This window comes from Telmatherina bonti (genome assembly GCF_933228915.1).
Source record: "Telmatherina bonti genome assembly, chromosome: 15".
In the NCBI taxonomy this organism is placed as follows: domain Eukaryota; kingdom Metazoa; phylum Chordata; class Actinopteri; order Atheriniformes; family Telmatherinidae; genus Telmatherina; species Telmatherina bonti.
The window spans coordinates 10,031,026-10,049,514 of NC_136613.1; the positions used below are offsets into that span (position 1 = coordinate 10,031,026).

Sequence of the window (18,489 nt, forward strand, 5' to 3'; positions counted from 1 at the left end):
GATCAACAAGAACCACTTTGACTTTTTCCTCTGCGAAGAGGACACAAGCAATGGCATTTCAAGGGAATTTTGCCTGGTTAAGTGATGGACTATGACGCTTTTCTACACGGATACAAATGGAACATTTATTCACTCATAAAATTGACAATTCCGATAATCTTATCAGTCTAGGAGTCATTTTATCTTCTGATCAGCAATAAACAAGCACCTCAACAGTAAGAAAAGTCAGTTATTTGGTCTCAGCCTCCTTTTTTAAGCTGCAATTTAATTATATTTGTTCATTATTTCATTTTCCATCCCACTTAGTTTAATTCAGGGTTGTGGGGATGCTAAAGCCCATCCCAGCAGTAGCAGGCGAGGTAGAGAACATCCTGAACAGGTCATCAGTCCATTACCTGATTTTAATTATAATGTTTTATAAATCATGTTCCCAGAAAAGATTGGACAAACTATCATGGGAAATTCTGATTTCTCAAAAGTAATATCTCCAAAATGTTGTGTCAAACTTGAATATTCTGGCTGCACCGACAGTCTCTGATACGAGAAACACCGAATACTATGTATTTCATTAAATCATTAAATTCAGAGTGTGTTATCACACAGATAAATTCTGTAGAGTTGTGATCATAAATATCAGTGGTTCCTAACCTATTTTCCTTGAGGATCACCTTCATGCACCGGCCAAACAGCCATGGACCCCCTCCCCCACCCATGCTGAAACCATCCTTGGTTTTATGCTTTCAACACGGAAAATGTCGCTATAAATAATGTACCGGTATTCTGGTTAAGCCTTGTCAAAGTTAAATTAACAGCATATAGCCTTACTTTTATTCCTTAAATGTGTAGACATTAATCACAATGGCCCTTAAGCCTCAGGGACCTCCTGTGCTCTTTGGGGGCCCCCTTTGGAGGTTCCCGGACCCCACACTGCAAAAACTGAACTCTAAGTAAGATTAAAAATCTTAAATTGAGAACACATATGCTTATTATTTTAAAGGTAAGATAATTCTTAGTTTTTATGCCAGAGAATTCCTCTTGTTTTAAGAGTTTTGGTTTTTTTTTTTTACTTGTTTTTGGAAGTCTTGACAAACCAAATTTTCTTGTTCTGTTGGAAGATAGTTTATCTTATTTTAAGCAACATTTACCTCATTTTTGTATCTTTTTTTCTTGTTTTTTTTAAGGCTGAGTTTTTGCAGTGCAGGTTGGGACCCACTGATAAATATGATATAATGATACATTGTGAGGAATGTAAAGAAGCCACTGTAGGTGGACACAGATGTTTCTAAAATGTGAAACACAACAAGTCTTATGTATGACTGTGTAGCATAAATTAGATCATGATAAGGTCTTGCCCAAACATGTTCAGGTACAGTAAACTCAGCATATTGGATTAGAACCATGAGGATGTGAAAAAACAGGAAAAATGACCCCCACTTTAAATATGTTACAACCAAAAGAGTAACGGCTGCTGGAGGATGAAGACTGATGATGTTCCAGTGTTGCTTTAAGAACGCATGTTTTTCCTCTGTCCTTTTAATGCTCACATTTCATGCCTCTGGGAAAAAGCCAAGAACAGCAGTGTCCCCAGCAGCCTGTAACAAACTGTATTTCTTTGCTATGTCAGCAGTTTGTGTGGGTTTCCCCAGGGAAGGGGAAGCAGATAATCCCGGGGAGGTGCTACATCTAGGAGAAATGTGGCTGCACTGAACTGACAGCTTAACATCTGACTGTCTCTCAGCCCACATTCAGTTTTACTCCATCACAAACTCTCTCCATTCTTTTTAATTATCTCCTCTCCAAAGCAGTGAAAAGTTAAAAGGTCAACAGCACCAAAACCACGACGAGCAATTGTGGGATTGTTCGACACGCTTCCCGCACTGCCCTCAAGTGGCTTCAAACTGCTGCAGCATGCAGATGTGTGTGTGTGTGTGTGTGTGTGTGTGTGTGTGTGTGTGTGTGTGTGTGTGTGTGTGTGTGCGCAAAGCCCCACAGTAAAAGCTTCACTGACCACTACCTACAAAAGGTTTTCCACAATCATGATGTCTCCTAGATTTTCCTCAAATTGAAATAATCTGATCCTTTTAAAAGTGCATCATATCCTAAAGGCTGACGATTTCTCTTTCTTTCAACAGAGCAACAAGTTTCTTCACATATCTTTTGAGAACTCCCTTAAAAGAGAGTTTTTTGTTGTTGTTGTTGTTTTTTTTATCTCAATGAGACTTTCCTGGTTAAATAAAATAAATAAAAGTGTGATTGTCAGAAGATAATTTATTAACTGTTTATTCAACTTGTGATTGGGCGTAGTACTTATTCTTATTCATGTGAAAAGGATTTTTGTTGCCATGTGCTCAGATTTAGCTTTTTAGAGGTAAAAACTTGTGCCTATTGTTTGATGTTCTCCGTAACAAAAGAGAAGGGAATGAGAGAGAACCGGGACGATGTAGTATATATGATTATGAGTTATTGATGTGAGAATTGGAGTTTGATTTCTCTTTCATTCAAACACCATAAGGCGGCCGAGTATACGTGATATTCCTGAGCATAAACCAAATGATTCATAGCAGAAATAAGACCTCTTTTTCCAGATCCAAAACTTTTCTCACACCTCAGTGTTTTTATTTCTTTTTCACAACAAAAGATGTGGCTACATCATTTTCTGAGAAAGGCTCAGATTAAACTAGTTTCCAGAAAAGGGTTCCTTTCTCAAAACAAGTGTAGTTTTATTAAAAGCAACATCTGGTGCAAATTTAATCACTTGTTTAGGTCAGTGTCTTATCTTTAGCTGCACACCATCCAATCCAGGATTTTTGCTGACTATACGCTGACCTAAAATGCATCATTGCAATGCAACTGAGGCTGGATGTGACTGTTTTAGCTCATACTCTTAGTCTGAGGAGAAGTTGAAAGCCTCACTGGTTTGATAGTTCTTGCTTTATTTAAAATATCAAACATTAAGATAAGCCGAAAGGTGTCTGACACTGTCTGAACAGCTGTTCAAAGGTACTGTAGGGATCCAGTCAGTGGAAATCTGTAGTTATTTCATTTATTTGTTTATTTATTTTATAAAACAAGGAAAGGATTTTGTCTATTTTACCATACAATGATTAAATGTACCTGCATTCTTACTGGAAAAAGGGAGAAAAACCTTACATGACATTTTACCATCTCCACCATATTCATTCATATATATTTTAAGAAACACAGCTGTGTTTCCTTTATTTAGTAACATCTTCCTGGATGGGCCCAATATGTCCAGATTACTATATAGATTAGATCAGAATGGCCTTCTCTCAAAGTGAGTCCTACACGGCTGAGGACTGTACAAAGAAATCTTTATTCATTAAAGCTTGTCTTCTATCTCAGAGAAAGCACTTTTATAAGACTTGGATATAAATGCATTCATGCAAATCAGTCCTTAAAAAGAGAACTGCAGAAACAAATCACTCATTCAGCACTAATTTAAGTAAAGATATTGCTTCAGTATTACCACTAATCCAATGACTTTGCCCCCCTCAGCCCCACCCTCACCCCTCTCTTAAACCCTTGGTAAAAAGGAGTTCAACTGATTTCAATTTCTAGGATGAAAAGTTTTTAATTATAGCAGTGAGAACTGGAGCGAATAGACGACACTGTGGGGTCATTTCCTTAGGAATTTCTTATTTATAAGTATACTGTGATGATGGGATGATCCTTGTTTCTTTCTGTGGCCTGAAGTCCCCAGTCATCGAAGCATTGTCGTTGCTGCTTTTTAGCAGGTGAAAAGCATTTGTTCCTGTGTTTGCAAAAGGAAATTTGCCAACTCAGCTCACAAGAAAGACAACAGAAGGTCACAACTCTGCAGAATTAAATATTAAGATTATTTTCATACCAAGAAGATGAATGCAGCATGCCTTTTCCCACAAAGGACCTCACTATTTCTCTGTTACATACATCTTTTTGTCTAGGAGGTGAAGATTTAATACCATATAGACACAGCTGCGTTCCTCTGTGTTTCTTATAAACTTGTTCTTTTGGGGTATTAAGTATATTTGCATGATTTCTTATGTAACTGCTTCAAAACTATCCACTTCAGTAAATTTATTCTAATATTACTTAGCCTTAATTAAAAAAAAAAAAAAAAAAAAAAAAAAAAAAAAAAAAAAGGAACAGTCTCACACATGAATGCTTTGGGGAATTAATTATTTCTTGGATCTCAGTGTGTAAAGTTTCGACCCAAAAGATTTATACAAACTTCCTTAGACCAGTTTGTGCCAATGTTCCTTAATCTCAAAATTTTGGTTGAAGGGTCATTCAGAACATGTTAGAGGTGAGGGAATGGTGAGTGGGCCTCACAAAGGTAGAACTCCTAAAAAATGTGTGTGAGAGAGCGTTCATGCAGAAAAAGTCATTGAATTGTTATGTCACCTCAGGTTTAGCGTGGCACTGCATAATGACATGTAAAATAAAAGAAGATTAAACTTTAATGGGGAACTTTAAAAACCTTATGCCACCACCTCGCCACCCTGAGAGCATCATCACCACCAGCCTTGAAGATGAACTCCCTCAGAGCTCTGGCTTAAGGCTCAAACGCTGGGATCTGACCCTTGATATGACCTCTACCAGAAGAGTGGGCTGGCCTGTTAGCTCCAACACTTCCATCAGGGACCATCAACCGCCTTTCTTGTGAACTCTGAGGAGAACAATCAGTTATATATAAATATAAACCAAGTGACTGGGTCTAGTTTAAATTTGACTAAAGCTATATAGGATACAAAATAGGTTGGAGGGTTTTCTAAACACAGACGCGTAAAGCTACCCTTTTTCTCACCTATGTATGAGGAAGATCCCCAAACATATAGACACAAAATAACAAGACATGTATGTTGAACATCTTTTTGTGCTAATTTAATTTCTCCTCATGCATTTCTCCTTCAGTGCATTTATATACAAACACATACACTGCAAAAACTCAGCCTTAAAAAAACAAGAAAAAAAAAATACAAAAATGAGGTAAATGTTGCTTCAAATAAGATAAATTATCTGCCATCAGAACAAGAAAATTTGGCTTCCTAAAACAAGTAAAAATACTAAAAAAAAAAAAAAAAAAAAAAAAAAAAAAAAGGAATTCTCTGGCATAAAAACTAAATATTATCTTACCTTTAAAAAAAATAAGCATATGTGTACTCAATTTAAGATTTTTAATCTTACTTTCATTTCAGTTTTTACAGTGTAGTCAAGACAACTTCCTAATGTTCAAATTAAGCATCAGAATGAAGAAGAAAGGGGATTTAACTGACTGAACATGGCATGGTTGTTGGTGTCAGATGTGCAGAGTACTTTAAAGATAGCTGATCTACTTGGATTTTTTCATGCAACCGTCTCTGAGGAGAAAATACTGAACAGCAGGTGTTTGGCTCAAGATACCATGTGGATGTTATGTTCAAAGATGAATAGACTAGGTCAAGATTAGACTAGGTTAATATTACATACAGGCAAAAGTAACTCAAATAATCATGTATGCCTATATAAATATATAGTGAGAAGCCATATGGCTTTGTCCACAGGGCCTTTCTAGACCAGGCTTTGCAGAACATTTGGTATTTCTACAAGACACCCATATGGTGAGAGCAAGAGGACCTGATGGTGACTCGTGATTACTAAACTTATGAACTTGTGAAAATACAAAAATAGGAGAATCATATGCTTGAGAAAATGTCTGTAATGTCTATCTCTGCTCCTGCTGTTTTTGTCTCTTCTGTCCCTCCCTTAAATGGATATTTACTGAACCTAAACCTATGCTTTCCTTGCAGCCGTTGTTTGGTTAGAAAGATTGAAATGACCCTCAGCATTTGTCCAGTATTTATAGATTCACCTGAATGTGTGTCTATGTCATATTGTCATATGACATATTTGGCTTCTTTTCAGCTTCAGAGTACGATTAGGAAAATGACTATTTATAGTGGGAAAATGCTGGTCCTTTTTATTATTTTAATGACACTGTGTATACACCATTTACTCCATGCCAGAGATTTTCCCCAGGTTTTTGTGATACTAAATTTGTAATCTCTCTTTTTTTTTAAATTTTTATTAAGTATCATGAAAATCATAATGAACTTTACAATAACTTTTTATTTTTATTTTTAAAAATACCTAAATTAGGAGCATAATAATGCTATTACTACTACTACTACTACTTTGACGCTAATAAAAAAAATATTATTCATTCATTCTTCTAACCGCTTAATCCAATTCAGGGTCGCGGGGAAGCTGGAGCCTATCCCAGCAGTCTTTTGGGTGTAAGGCAGGGTACACCCTAGACAGTTCGCCAGTCCATCGCAGGGCCACACAGAGACAAACAACCACTCACTCCTAGGGGCAATTTAGAGTACACAATTAACCTAACACGCATGCCTTTGGACAGTGGGAGGAAGCTGGAGTACCTGGAGAGCGCATGCAAACTCTGACCAAACCTTGCCCCAGCCAAGGATCAAACCAGCAACCTTCTTGCTGTGAGGTCACCACCATGCAGCCCCGAAAATCATAATGAACTTTACAATTACTTTTTCTTTTTCTATTTAAAAATACTTAAATTAGGAATATAATGATACTATTACTTTACAGCTAATAAAATTATATTATTATTATTATTATTATTATTATTATTATTATTATTATTAGTGGTATTATTATTATTATTTAGTAGTAGTTTAGTTGTTGTAGTAGTAGTAGTTGTATACAGTAGTAGTAGTATTTTGTCAATACATGGAATCAAAATGGGAGAGCATAGTATAACATATGGACACCTAATTTCACAAAACTAGTAGTGCCAAACTGAGAAGTTTTGTTTTAGAAACAACTTTCAACATAGGGGGCGCACAACAACATCTCAGCACAAAAAGAAAAAAAAGAAAAAAAAACGTAGAAGAAGAAGGTATTTCCGTTGATACCGGAAAAGGCGCCAAAATCGAAAAACCGAGATCACAAACAATAACTAGTTACCTTATTGCAGGTTCAGCTTCTACTGTTTCCAAATTATTTTGGAAAATGGACCCGACATCCCAGTTCTTTTTCAGGCTGAGGAAACTGGCGGTGACTTTAGATTCAGAAACTGCCAGGCTCCAACACGCCTTCCAGAACCGTAACGATGACAGTGACAGCGGCGAGGCGTCTGGTAAAACCAACACACACAGGGTTTTTTTTTTTATTCTTTCATAGCTCCTGTTTATATACACATATCTTTACATAACTGCCTTATTGTTTCAGAAATGAAAACCAGAGGAATGCGAGCGTATCACGAACTGAACAGTGAAATTGAGAACGTAAAGGTATGTTGTTATGTTCCCACTGAACATGCTTTTTGTCACGTTTCCAGCTCTTACTCAGCTCGAATACACAAAATAACCTAAAGTTATTTAAGTGGTTTATGAGTCAGTTTTAAAATATTTTGACAAATATACTTGAAAATACACTGCCATTAAGTCACCTTTGTTTATCTTCTCAGCTAAATTTACCTAAAATATCAAGCTTAAAATGTTTCGTTTGCAATTGAAGTGCCAACTCTGTGGTTGTTTCCTGTAAAATGAGTAAATTGTAAAAAAAAAAAAAAAAAAGGGGGGGGGGGAGCAATAGCAAAGTCCCTGGTATTTATATTTTGTACATTAAAAAGCGTGAATAAGAAAGTGAAACATTTGCATCATAAGTGTACGGCACTTCAAAACTCTGGCAACCACCTTTTTCTTTATACAATTTTGGCAAAACTGAAAAGTGGCACAGCAATTTATTTAGATCTGCAAACATAAATATAAGCACATTAAATCAGACAATAGTATGGCCACCATTATTCTTAGCTATTATTTGAATTGTGAGTGGCTTTTGGTCTGTTCTAAACCAAAATGATTTCCAGATTATCGTAAGAATTCGTCATTAAAGCCTGTTGCCCTTAATTTTTTTTTCTTAGAGATGCGTCCAGTTTGTGTCATTTGGTAGCCTTCAGCCTTTTTAATTCTTGCATCAGTAGATCAGATATAAAGAGTTGAATGAACAAAGACTCGTCCACCTGGTACACAGATTTTAGAAACATAAAAACATACTCCTACCTTCAAGCCTGTGGCTAGTCAATGAGAAACCATGCGTGTGAGCAGATTAAACTGCACAATGCATGACTGATTTATGACTTTTAATTACCAGTTTGCTTCTTCCTCTTATACAAAGTTTTTAACTTTTTAGTCATGTTTAGGTTGGCTCTGAACCTAAAGTGCTGTTTCCTAGAAAAACAAAAAACAAAATGTCAAATCAGAGTGCAAACTGCAGTGACATTCATGGGTCTAAGCAAAACTCATAACAATCTGTGTTTATCTAGAGCAGGGGTCTCAAACTCTTGTCCTCAAGGACTACAGTCTGGCAAGTTTTTGTTGTTTCTCTGGTCCAACACACCTCATTGAAATAAACGTTGTGTTGTGCAGAAGTTGACAAGAAGCTGTTTGATTTGCTTCAGGTGTGTTGGTCAATGGAAACAACAAAAACCTGCTGGATTGCAAACCTTGAGGAGCAGGGTGTAGAGATATTTTATTGGTCAGCACATAAAACAGTTAAGTCTGTAAATTTATGATTCTGTTCTTTATTATTTAAATGTCTAAAGAGCACATCAGGTTTGCGAAGAGTATGATCTCATAAAATGTAAATCTGGGTTGTTTTTTTTTTAATCTTCTTTTCTATCCTTGTAGGTACAGATCCAGGATGAATTAGCAGAGCAGAAAGCGAAAGAAAACGAGCTGAGCGGCTTCATTAAAGCCTGTAAAGTGATGGAGCAGAAGTTCTCTAAAGATATCCAAACGCTCAGGACACATCTGGAAAAGTATGGTTACCAAGCTCCCATCCAGAGACCAGTCAGTAAGTACTGAACACAACTCGTCGTGTAATTTAATAATTCTTGATAATTCTTTTGTATGTACTAAAAACATTGGAAATTGCACTTCAGATGTGTTTAAAATTCTCTTTGTCTATTTCTTCTACAGAACCAAAAGATCAGGAAGTGGACGCTGCAGATAAAGTAGAAGAGCAGGGTGAAATTAACACAGATGTAGGCGATGAGGGAAGCCAGGAGGAGGATGAAGAGATTCACTGCTCATCACCTCAGAAAATGGAGCCACCTTTTACCGATGTGACGCGAACCCCTCAGCTTTCAGACTTCGGTCTGTCTGAGCTGCAGCTAAAGAGAGCTCTGGCAGGGCCGGAGTGGTGCTCTGAAGTCCCACCTATGCCTGAGATGCTCCTCCCACAGCCTTCACTCAACACACCTGCACTACCTCCCATGCCTATAACTCCTAAATGCACCCTGCGGATGGATGACGATGAGTTGCAGACCCCCCAGATGCATGACTTTGGTATCTCAGAGCACACCATGTGTCTGATCAATGATTTCACCATGGATCTGTTCCAGAAAAATGTTAAAAATCCCCAAAGGTATATCACAATGAGCCACATATAGAGTAACCATGAATGTGGAGATTTACTTATCACAAACAGTACATGTAACATCATTTCAATGTATTTCCAAGTTTTATCATCATTTTTTAAACTCATTCATCAGTGTCTCTCTTTATCAGACCACCACAAGACATACCTGTGCCATCAATGAACTCTGTAGCAGAGAGTTTGCAGACCAAAGGTATGACATTGTTAGTTTCGTCCTCAATCTAATTACTAAAAGTTCCTTTACTGTTGGCTTTAAATTACCTGTCCACAGATTTCTTTCTTAACATGTCTTTTCTGTTGGAGTAGTTAATGTAAAATTTTTCATCCAGCTTTTCTTGTTAGCTTGATTATCCTACAGCTGTGTGTGTGTGTGTGTGTGTGTGTGTGTGTGTGTGTGTGTGTGTGTGTGTGTGTGTGTGTGTGTGTGTGTGTGTGTGTGTGTGTGTGTGAATAAATGAAAATAATGGATTTTTATTTCTACTGTTCGAACAAAACTATAGGAAATGTTATTGAGGACTTAGTGACATCTAGTGGTGATATTATATAGTTCAAATTTATTATTATTAAACTTGTTTGAAGTGGCTCTATTATTCAGTCTAATTCCTTTTAATCTCAGATCAGCTTCGGCCAGAAATAATCAAACTGAGAAAGCTCCACCCTAAGTCCTTTGCCTGATTGGTCAACTCCTAGGAATAGTTATACTGAGCAGTGAAGGTGGGTGTGGCTTTCTTCTCGTGAACTTGCACAACCTGGAGAAGATGACCAATCACTGAGTCCCTCCCCCAGGACGTTGCTAAAATTTCTTAAGGAGAAAAAACTGTAAAACCAATTGTTTCAGTGAATGAAGAGAGTCCTGGCAAACTCAAACATGGGTTTAGGTGATTTAAAAAACCAGCGCCGCTCATATGTGTGATGAGTATTCAACACTCTGACAACACTATATAGAAAGTTCAGAAAACTAGAAATAGCATAATAGAGCCCCTTTAAGATGGCATTTTTATCCCAGATGGTTCAAATTAGAGCTATAACTTTTTAATAAAGTTCTTAATCAGAACTGTAACCTGAGATTGTTACAAAAGAGAGAGAAATTTTCAGAAAACCTAAACTTGGAGTCTTTGTTTAATACAGCTATGAACGTGTACAAAAATATATATTCAACCTTTTTAAGAGAGAAACTAATGAAACCTGTTTTCTTTCCTTTTTTATTATTTTTTTATCTTTAGGTGACAACTTGGTTTCCCCAGAGCCGCCTGTTCTTTGTACCCCAGGACTGAAGATAAAAAAAACAAATGGTCATTGTTCCCCACCAGCACAAAGTCACCCAGAATCCCCATGCTGTCCTGACTTACTTCCTACTACCCCTGAGGTCCCAGAGTTTCAAACCCCATTTGTGAACCGACTGATCAGCACAAAAAAGGTATTTAAATACATTTTAAAAAGCACCTAATTAATCTTTTCAGATATATCAATTTTTTTTTGTTTGTTTTTACATCAGTTTAGGCCTTGGATCACCAACTATAGACATACACACACACATACATATATATTTTAAATATATATATATGTATATATATATATACACATATATATATATATCCTGCAGATTTTAGGTGTTTTCCTTCTGCATCACCTGACTTGAATTAGGTCATGAAGAGGCTTGTGCAGAATTTTACAACAAGCTGCCTTATTTGAATCAGGTGTGTTGCAGCAGGGAAATGTCTAAAACATGCAGCTCAGTCGTCCAAGAGGTCTGCATTTAGTGATCCCTGATGCAAGTCAAAAAGAGGTAGTCTGAGCCATTTTTCATGTGTTTGCAGAGCGCACAGCAGGCTGAACCTATCGACGTGCAGCCTGACGAGGACATCAACACCTTCGAACATCAAACATCTCCATGTAACAAAGCAGGCGGCTTCAAACGCTCCTGGGAGTACAATGTGCCGCATATATCCGTTTTTGATATGGAGGTCAAGCAGATGCCAGAGATGCCCAACCTGGAGTCTGCCTTAGGAAGCTCTTTACAGAGTGTAAGACCTTAGGGAGTGACATAGGAAGCCATAGGATTAGGAGTTAAGCTGAGGGTAAAATTCATTAAAATGTTTTTAATCAATGGGATGAAAGTAAAAAAAAAAAATTGTTTTGTTAGAACACAAAAAATATATCAAAGTCAGATTGGCATAAATTATTTTGCATGGCTACAATATAATAATAAAGGGTAGCTAAAGAATGATGTTGTGGTTTTGTAGGGACTGTATCAAAGTCCTGACCTTGAGGAATATATTGAAATGATCAGAAATGAGCTGATCATGTGAGGAAAAGTCACCAGTTATAGCCAAGTTTTATGGCTGCACAAAAGGGTCGTGTTATCTGTTCCATGCTAGATGAGTGTAGAAATGAAGACCTCATCTATGCAACCTTACCTAACAGAAGTCACATTTAGAAAATGCAAATATTTTTCTATGTCTAAATTGTTAAAAATTCTGCTGAGCTTGTGAAGTTTTTTTCTTTTTAAACAACACTATTGAAATTATATTCAATATTTTCTATTGAAGAGCCTCATTTGGCTAATACTTACTTTGACATTAAAATTATGCAACCAAAATAACATTTTTAGAATTTGTTAAAACTGCATTTGGTTCAAAAGCCGAGAAAATAACTTTAAAACAAACTAACAAAGAATACAAAGCAGAGTTATTGTTTGGTCATTTGTACATGTCATGTTGACCTGCAGAGAAACGGAAAAATCCTAAAGATGAGCGAGACTGAACAGTTGGGAAAAGACCTCACTGTTAACAGTCTAATGTTGGATGGACCGACCCAGGAGTTCAGCCTGGGAACCCCCCGCATCAGGACAAATTTTGAAGAGCCCAGCACCCCCGAGATGCCAGACCTCAGCTCTGTTACACAGGACATTTGTAAAGTAGGTATTGATGTTTCTCACTGAACGATACCTGCTGATTATCTACAGCTTATATCTGATGCTAGGAATGAACTATCTATTGTTTTTTTCTTTTTCTTTTTTTTAAAAAATTTATCTTTTATTTTCACTTTTTTTTTTCTTTTTTTAAAAAAAGATAATCTTTAAAAAAAAAAAAAAAAAAGATTATCTACAAACATAAAACAAACAAAAAGAAAATCAGGAAATATTTAAGATCTGTTGGATATTATCCAAACCATCCATCCATTTTCTGCCTCTTATCTGGGGTCGGGTCACGGGGGTTAGCAGCCTAAGCAGGGAAGCCCAGACTTCCCTCTCCCCAGCCACATTAGCCAACTCTGCTCTGGGGATCCCAAGGCTTTTCCAGGCCAGCCGAGAGATATAATCCCTCCAGCGTGTCCTGGGTCTTCCCCAGGGTCTCCTCCTCAGGTACATCTCAGAAAATTAGAATATGATGGAAAAGTAAAAGATTTTTCGTCACTCATTTCAGAAATTTGAAAGCCACATATAGATTCATTACACATAGACTGAAACATTTTGCACATTTATTTCTTGAAATTTTGATGATTCTGGCTGATAGATAAACAAAATGTAGTGTCTCAGAAAATTAGAATATTATGGAAGATCAATGGGGGGGGAAAAGGATATTTTAAACAGAAATGTCAGGCTTCTGAAAAGTATTTTCATTTCCATGCACTCAGTACCTGGTTGGGCTTCATTTTGCATGAATTACTGCATCAACGCGGCGTGGCAATGGAAGCGATTGGAGTGTGGCGCTGCTCAGGTGTAATGGAAGCCCAGGTTGCTTAGATAGCAGCCTTCAGGTCGTCTACATAGTTGGGTCTGGTGTTTCATCTTCCTCTTGACAGACTCTCTATGGGGTTCAGATCAGGTGAGTTTGTTGGCCAATCAGTAACACCGTGGTCATTGAAGCAGCTTCTGGTACCTTTGGCCGTGTAGGCAGGTGCCAAGTCCTGCTGGAAAATAAAATCAGCATCTACATAAAGCTTGTCAGTAGAAGGAAGCATGAAGTGCTCTAAAATGTCCTGGTAGATGCTGTGTTGACTGTCCACTTCAGAAAACACAGTGGAGCAACACCAGCAGATGACATGGCTCCCAAATCATCACAGACTGTGGAAACTTCACACTGGACTTCCAGCAACATGGATTCTGGGCCTCTCCACTCTTCCTCCAGACTCTGGGACCTTGGTTTCCAAATGAAATGCAGAATCTGCTTCCATCTGTGAAACAGTCCAGTCCTTTTCCTCCTTAGCCCAGGTGAGATGCTTCTGTCGTCGTCTCTGGTTCAGGAGTGGCTTGACATGAGGAATGGGACATTTGTAGTCCATGTCTAGGATCCGTCTGTGTGTAGCGGCTCTTGATGCGCTGAGTCCAGCTTCAGTCCACTCCTTGTGAAGCTCTCCAAATCCTTGAATGGATGTTGACTGGCAATCCTCTCAAGGCCGCGGTTCTGCCTTTTGCTGGTGCACCTTTTCCTTCCTCTCAACTTTCCATTAATACGCTTGGATCCAGCACTGTGTGAACAACCAGCCTCGTTAGAAATGACCTTTTTTGGCTTTCCCTCCATATGGAGGGTCAAAGATCGTCTCCTGGACATCTGTCCAGTCAGCAGTCTTCCCCATGATTGTGGAGCCATCTGACCCAGACTGAGAGACCATTTAAAGGTTTAGGATACCTTTGCAGGTATTGTGAGTTAATTAGTTGATTAGGGTGTGACACCATGACTTTCTAAGATTGAAGTTTTTCCCAATATTCTAATTTTCTGAGACACTGCATTTTGGGTTTTCATTATCTATAAACCACAATTATCATAATTTGAAGGACTGAATGTTTGAAATGTTTCACTCTATGTGTAATGAATCTATAAAATATTTAGGTTTACATTCTGAAATGACTGAAAAAAAATATTGAACTTTTAATGATATTCTTTTTTTTTTAATTTTTTTTTTTAGACGTACCTGCAGATCTATTGGTAAATGGAGAGCTTTGCTTTTGGCTCAGCTCCTTCTTCACCACGACAGAGTCCGAATTACTGCAGACATCGCACCGATCCGCATGTCGATCTCACACTCCATCAATCCCTCACTCGTGAACAAGACCACGAAATATTTAAACTCCACCACTTGAGGCAGGACCTGATTCCTGACCAGGAGAGTGCAATCCACCCTATTCCGGTCTCTGATTTGGAGGTGCTGATTCTCATTCCAGTCGCTTCACACTTGGCTGGAGATCATGACCAGATGAAGCCAACAGGACCGCGTCATCCACGAAAACCAGGGACCCAATCCTGAGGCCACCAAGCCGGATCCCCTCAACACCTCGGCTGCGCCTAGAAATGCTGTCCATAGAAGTTATGAACAGAATTGGTGATAAAGGGCAGCCTTGGCGGCGTCCAACCCTCACTGGAAACAAATCCGACTTACTGCCGGCAATGTGGACCAAGCTCTGACACCTGTCTTACAGGGACCAGACAGCTCGTACAAGGGGGTCCAGCACCCCATACTCCCGGAGTACCCCCCCACAGGAGGCCCCGGGGGACACGGTCGAACGCCTTCACCAGGTCCACAAAGCACATGTAGACTGGTTGGGCAAACTCCCCATTCCCCCTCCTGGACCCCAAAGAGGGTATAGAGCTGATCCACTGTTCCACAACCAGGACGAAAACCACACATCAAATGTATGTGATGTAAAGTAAAATATTTTATGTTTTTTAGCTTCTGTCCCAGGCTCAGATGAAGAAGAAGGCCACTGCTGATATTCACTTGCCTTTCCAGCCAGAAAAAGACAAGCACAGGTAAAACTGGCTTCTAATTTTAAATAACTAAAAAAGATATTCAGAATATCAACTTGAATTGGGGGTGTTGAATTTTAGGTTGGTTGTTGTATTACGTGCTGAACTGTGCATTGAACACAAAGGCTGTTCTTATCTCCATAATGCAGCAAACATGCTTAACTTTTATTAATATATCTATTCTACATACTACAGTCATTTATCAAAGTGACTTTCATGTTATAAGTGATCAATTCACCATAGCAATTAATCTAATATGAATGTCTAAAAATCCCCCAAGGTAGAGGACCAGCAATAGATGCTGACTTTTATTACAGTCCTGCAAGGAACTTGGATTAAAGCATAAAAATAGTTTTCTTTGTCATTATGTGAGGGCAAAAAATTGTATTTATTTCTGGCCAGAGGAGGTTTGAAGCACTTGAGGTTTTATTCTTTATGCTTTGATGCTTGAGGGTTCAGGACAGAAAACTTTGTAGGGAGGAAGGTGTAGTAATTAATTGGCTAAATGTAGTGCTTTACATATGGAAAATTGATATTTTAAATCAAGACTGCAATAAGAATAAGCCTCTACAGAAATTTAACCTTTAAATAGATCCAGTAGCTATGTTAACCATGTCTTCGAAATATGGTTTGATAGAATGTCGTCTACCTGCAGCTACTGTGAGAGAAAACCTTAAGAGATCAAGAAACTTATTACAAGAGACAAACGTTAGCATATATCACCGGTTCTCCAGTCCTAAGCACAAGATGCAGTTGCTGTATTTAATTAAGGATAATAATCACAAGACGTTTTCTTCCTTCTAGGTCTCTTCCACAAGCTGAGAGATTGTCTGTGGTGTCACAAAGTGAGTTCCAGGCATTACCGAAGTACCTGAGGCGGATGAATCTGAGCAGCCTCAACCAGGCTGTCCACAACATCAACAGATACGCAGAGGAACATCGAGGTTAGTGCTGGTGTATACATTAGGATCGCATCCTAATATTGCTGGTTCCAGTTATGATCAATATATATTTGTTATACTTGTTTTGTGGCGCCCTCTGCAGGAGAAATAATAGAACTGTCTACAGAGGCGCTGAGGAAGATCACAGACGTCGGGACCATGGCCCCTGTTTACATCCTCTGTCTGCACGAGCTGAAGAGACTGGGGCAAGTTGGAGTTTCGGGCTCTGAAGTATACAAACTGATCACACACAACTAAAGGTTGCTGGACTTATGAAATCCTTTATTTTTAAAGTAGAGAAATTGTGATCTATGTTGCACAAAAAGCTCTTCAAAATCTTTTTTCTGACAGTTGACATTGTTGTATTTAGACTGTAAATAGTTCCGGTGAATGGTGAGACATGGTGGTTTAATGGATACAGACTAATACAGTTTTACATGAGTTTTTTTTCAATGAGTAAATGAGATGTTTTACACAACAAAACACTTTTTAATGGAGTAATATCCAGAAATGTAAACAATAAATAGTCAAATTTACATAATTTAATCCTGGATTTAGTCTGATTTCAGAACTTAAATTTGTTCACTTAACATTGTCTGTTTTCAGTGGGTTTTTTTATGCAAGAAATAATAGTTTTCCAGTAAAGGATAGTTGATCAGAAACCAACTTCACTGTAAATCAAAGACTAAAATTCTACAAATATGTATTTAAAAGAAATTATTTGTTATATTTTAGTTCATTATGCTGTTTTTATACACATTCTAACTACAAAAGGAAAAACAACTTTAAACGATGGGCGATAATTCAAAAAGTATGCATATCGTTAATTTTATAATTTTTGCTGGTTTGAGGTCTTGAATGAAACCTGTCATTGTAAATCAAATTTTCATTCTTCGAAAGGAGATAGTGCTACTGCCCGTATCTGATTCAACTGATCATTTGTTTTGGCTGCATCCTAAAATAAATAGTGAAAAATTCAAATATTTGGAAATCATAATAGTGAAATGTTTTTTGATGGGTGGTGCAAAAAGCCAGTGTTGTAACTTTTCTTGACTTATTCATATTTAACTCTAACTACAGAAGCTCCAATTAGCATTTCTTTTTCCCTGAAATTTTGAACAATTATAGTAAATTAATTTTATTTGCACCATGGTTACTTTCTTTTTCTCAAAGTCCATTTAAACATATTCTTGTAGTAGCAAAATAACTATAAATGTTACATGAACACTTACTATTTTTTTTAGCTTTTACAATTACAAAATTTTTCATAAGTTGATAATGGATTGAAATTTAGATGCTTGGTTTTTTGTGATATATACCTGCATCCTAACATTTTCTAGTTTTATCCTGAATCCAAGGGAATGTTGACATTTCCTTTTCCAAGACATAAAAAAATTGAGATTTATTACTTTTTTTTGCCATTTTGATCCCAAAGTTACATTGGAAAAAGTCCTTTTCTTTTCACTGTATAAGAAATTTCTGATTGGTCATTTAGTATGTGTGTGTGTTTTTTGTTTTTTGTTTTTTTAACATTATTCCTTGAATAAACAAATGTGCACTGAAATTTTATAGTGTCTTTCATATTGACATTCAATCAGTTTTGGGATTCCATCATGTTGGTTAATTTAAAAAAAAAATAAAAATAAATAAAAAATCTTCACAGGAAACTGGAATTCTGTAAAACCTAAAAAAAAAAAAAATCTTAAAAGCTATATTTTTGCCTGTATGTTTTTATAAGTTTTATTGTTGTGTGATATATTTACCAGAGTACATGTGAACAAAAAACTTTATGAATCCTATGACAGCTGATGAAAATAACACGGTTTTGGTAGTTTAGATGATTTGTGGTAACAATGTAAAAAATCTCATTCTATCTTTCAAATTATGAGATTAAGTAATATATTTTTTTTTTTTAGCTATGATCGAGACAATTCTAGATTTCGTTGGGTTAAAATATGCTCACAGTGAATTGCATTGACCATGTCTATAAATCGCCTTTAGATTACATTATTGTGATTCAGAACTATACAAATAAAGCTGAATAGAATTTAATAATAAAAAAATAGTCGCCCTTTTTATACATTAGTTATGTTATTCATTTCTTTGAAAATATTGGCCTGTGTAGTTAAAGACACGTGTTTAATGCATTTGTTTTGATCTGTTTTACCTACTTATTTTTCTTTACTGAAATGTATTTACAATACAATACAACAGATATACAGGATAATTCCATAACTCAACTCAAGCTCAGGGGCAGCAACACAGTTTTCACAGCTTTTTAATCTGTGCAAAATTTCAATAACTTCATTTACATATGGACATAATCATAGGAAAACTGACACATTTGG

At 37.1% G+C, this 18,489-nt stretch overlaps 1 protein-coding gene across 1 annotated transcript; it reads left to right on the plus strand.

Moving 5' to 3' along the window:
• Positions 1–7,023: 7,023 nt before the first annotated feature.
• On the plus strand, positions 7,024–16,399 carry ska3 (spindle and kinetochore associated complex subunit 3; the record flags this gene model as incomplete). The annotated part of the gene is made up of 11 exons (XM_079254344.1): positions 7,024–7,150; positions 7,243–7,304; positions 8,703–8,868; positions 8,994–9,441; positions 9,585–9,646; positions 10,677–10,870; positions 11,271–11,477; positions 12,182–12,370; positions 15,124–15,203; positions 16,005–16,144; positions 16,245–16,399. 11 exons carry the CDS (start codon positions 7,024–7,026, stop codon positions 16,397–16,399), a joined length of 1,830 nt encoding a protein of 609 aa, XP_079110470.1.
• Positions 16,400–18,489: the final 2,090 nt, after the last annotated feature.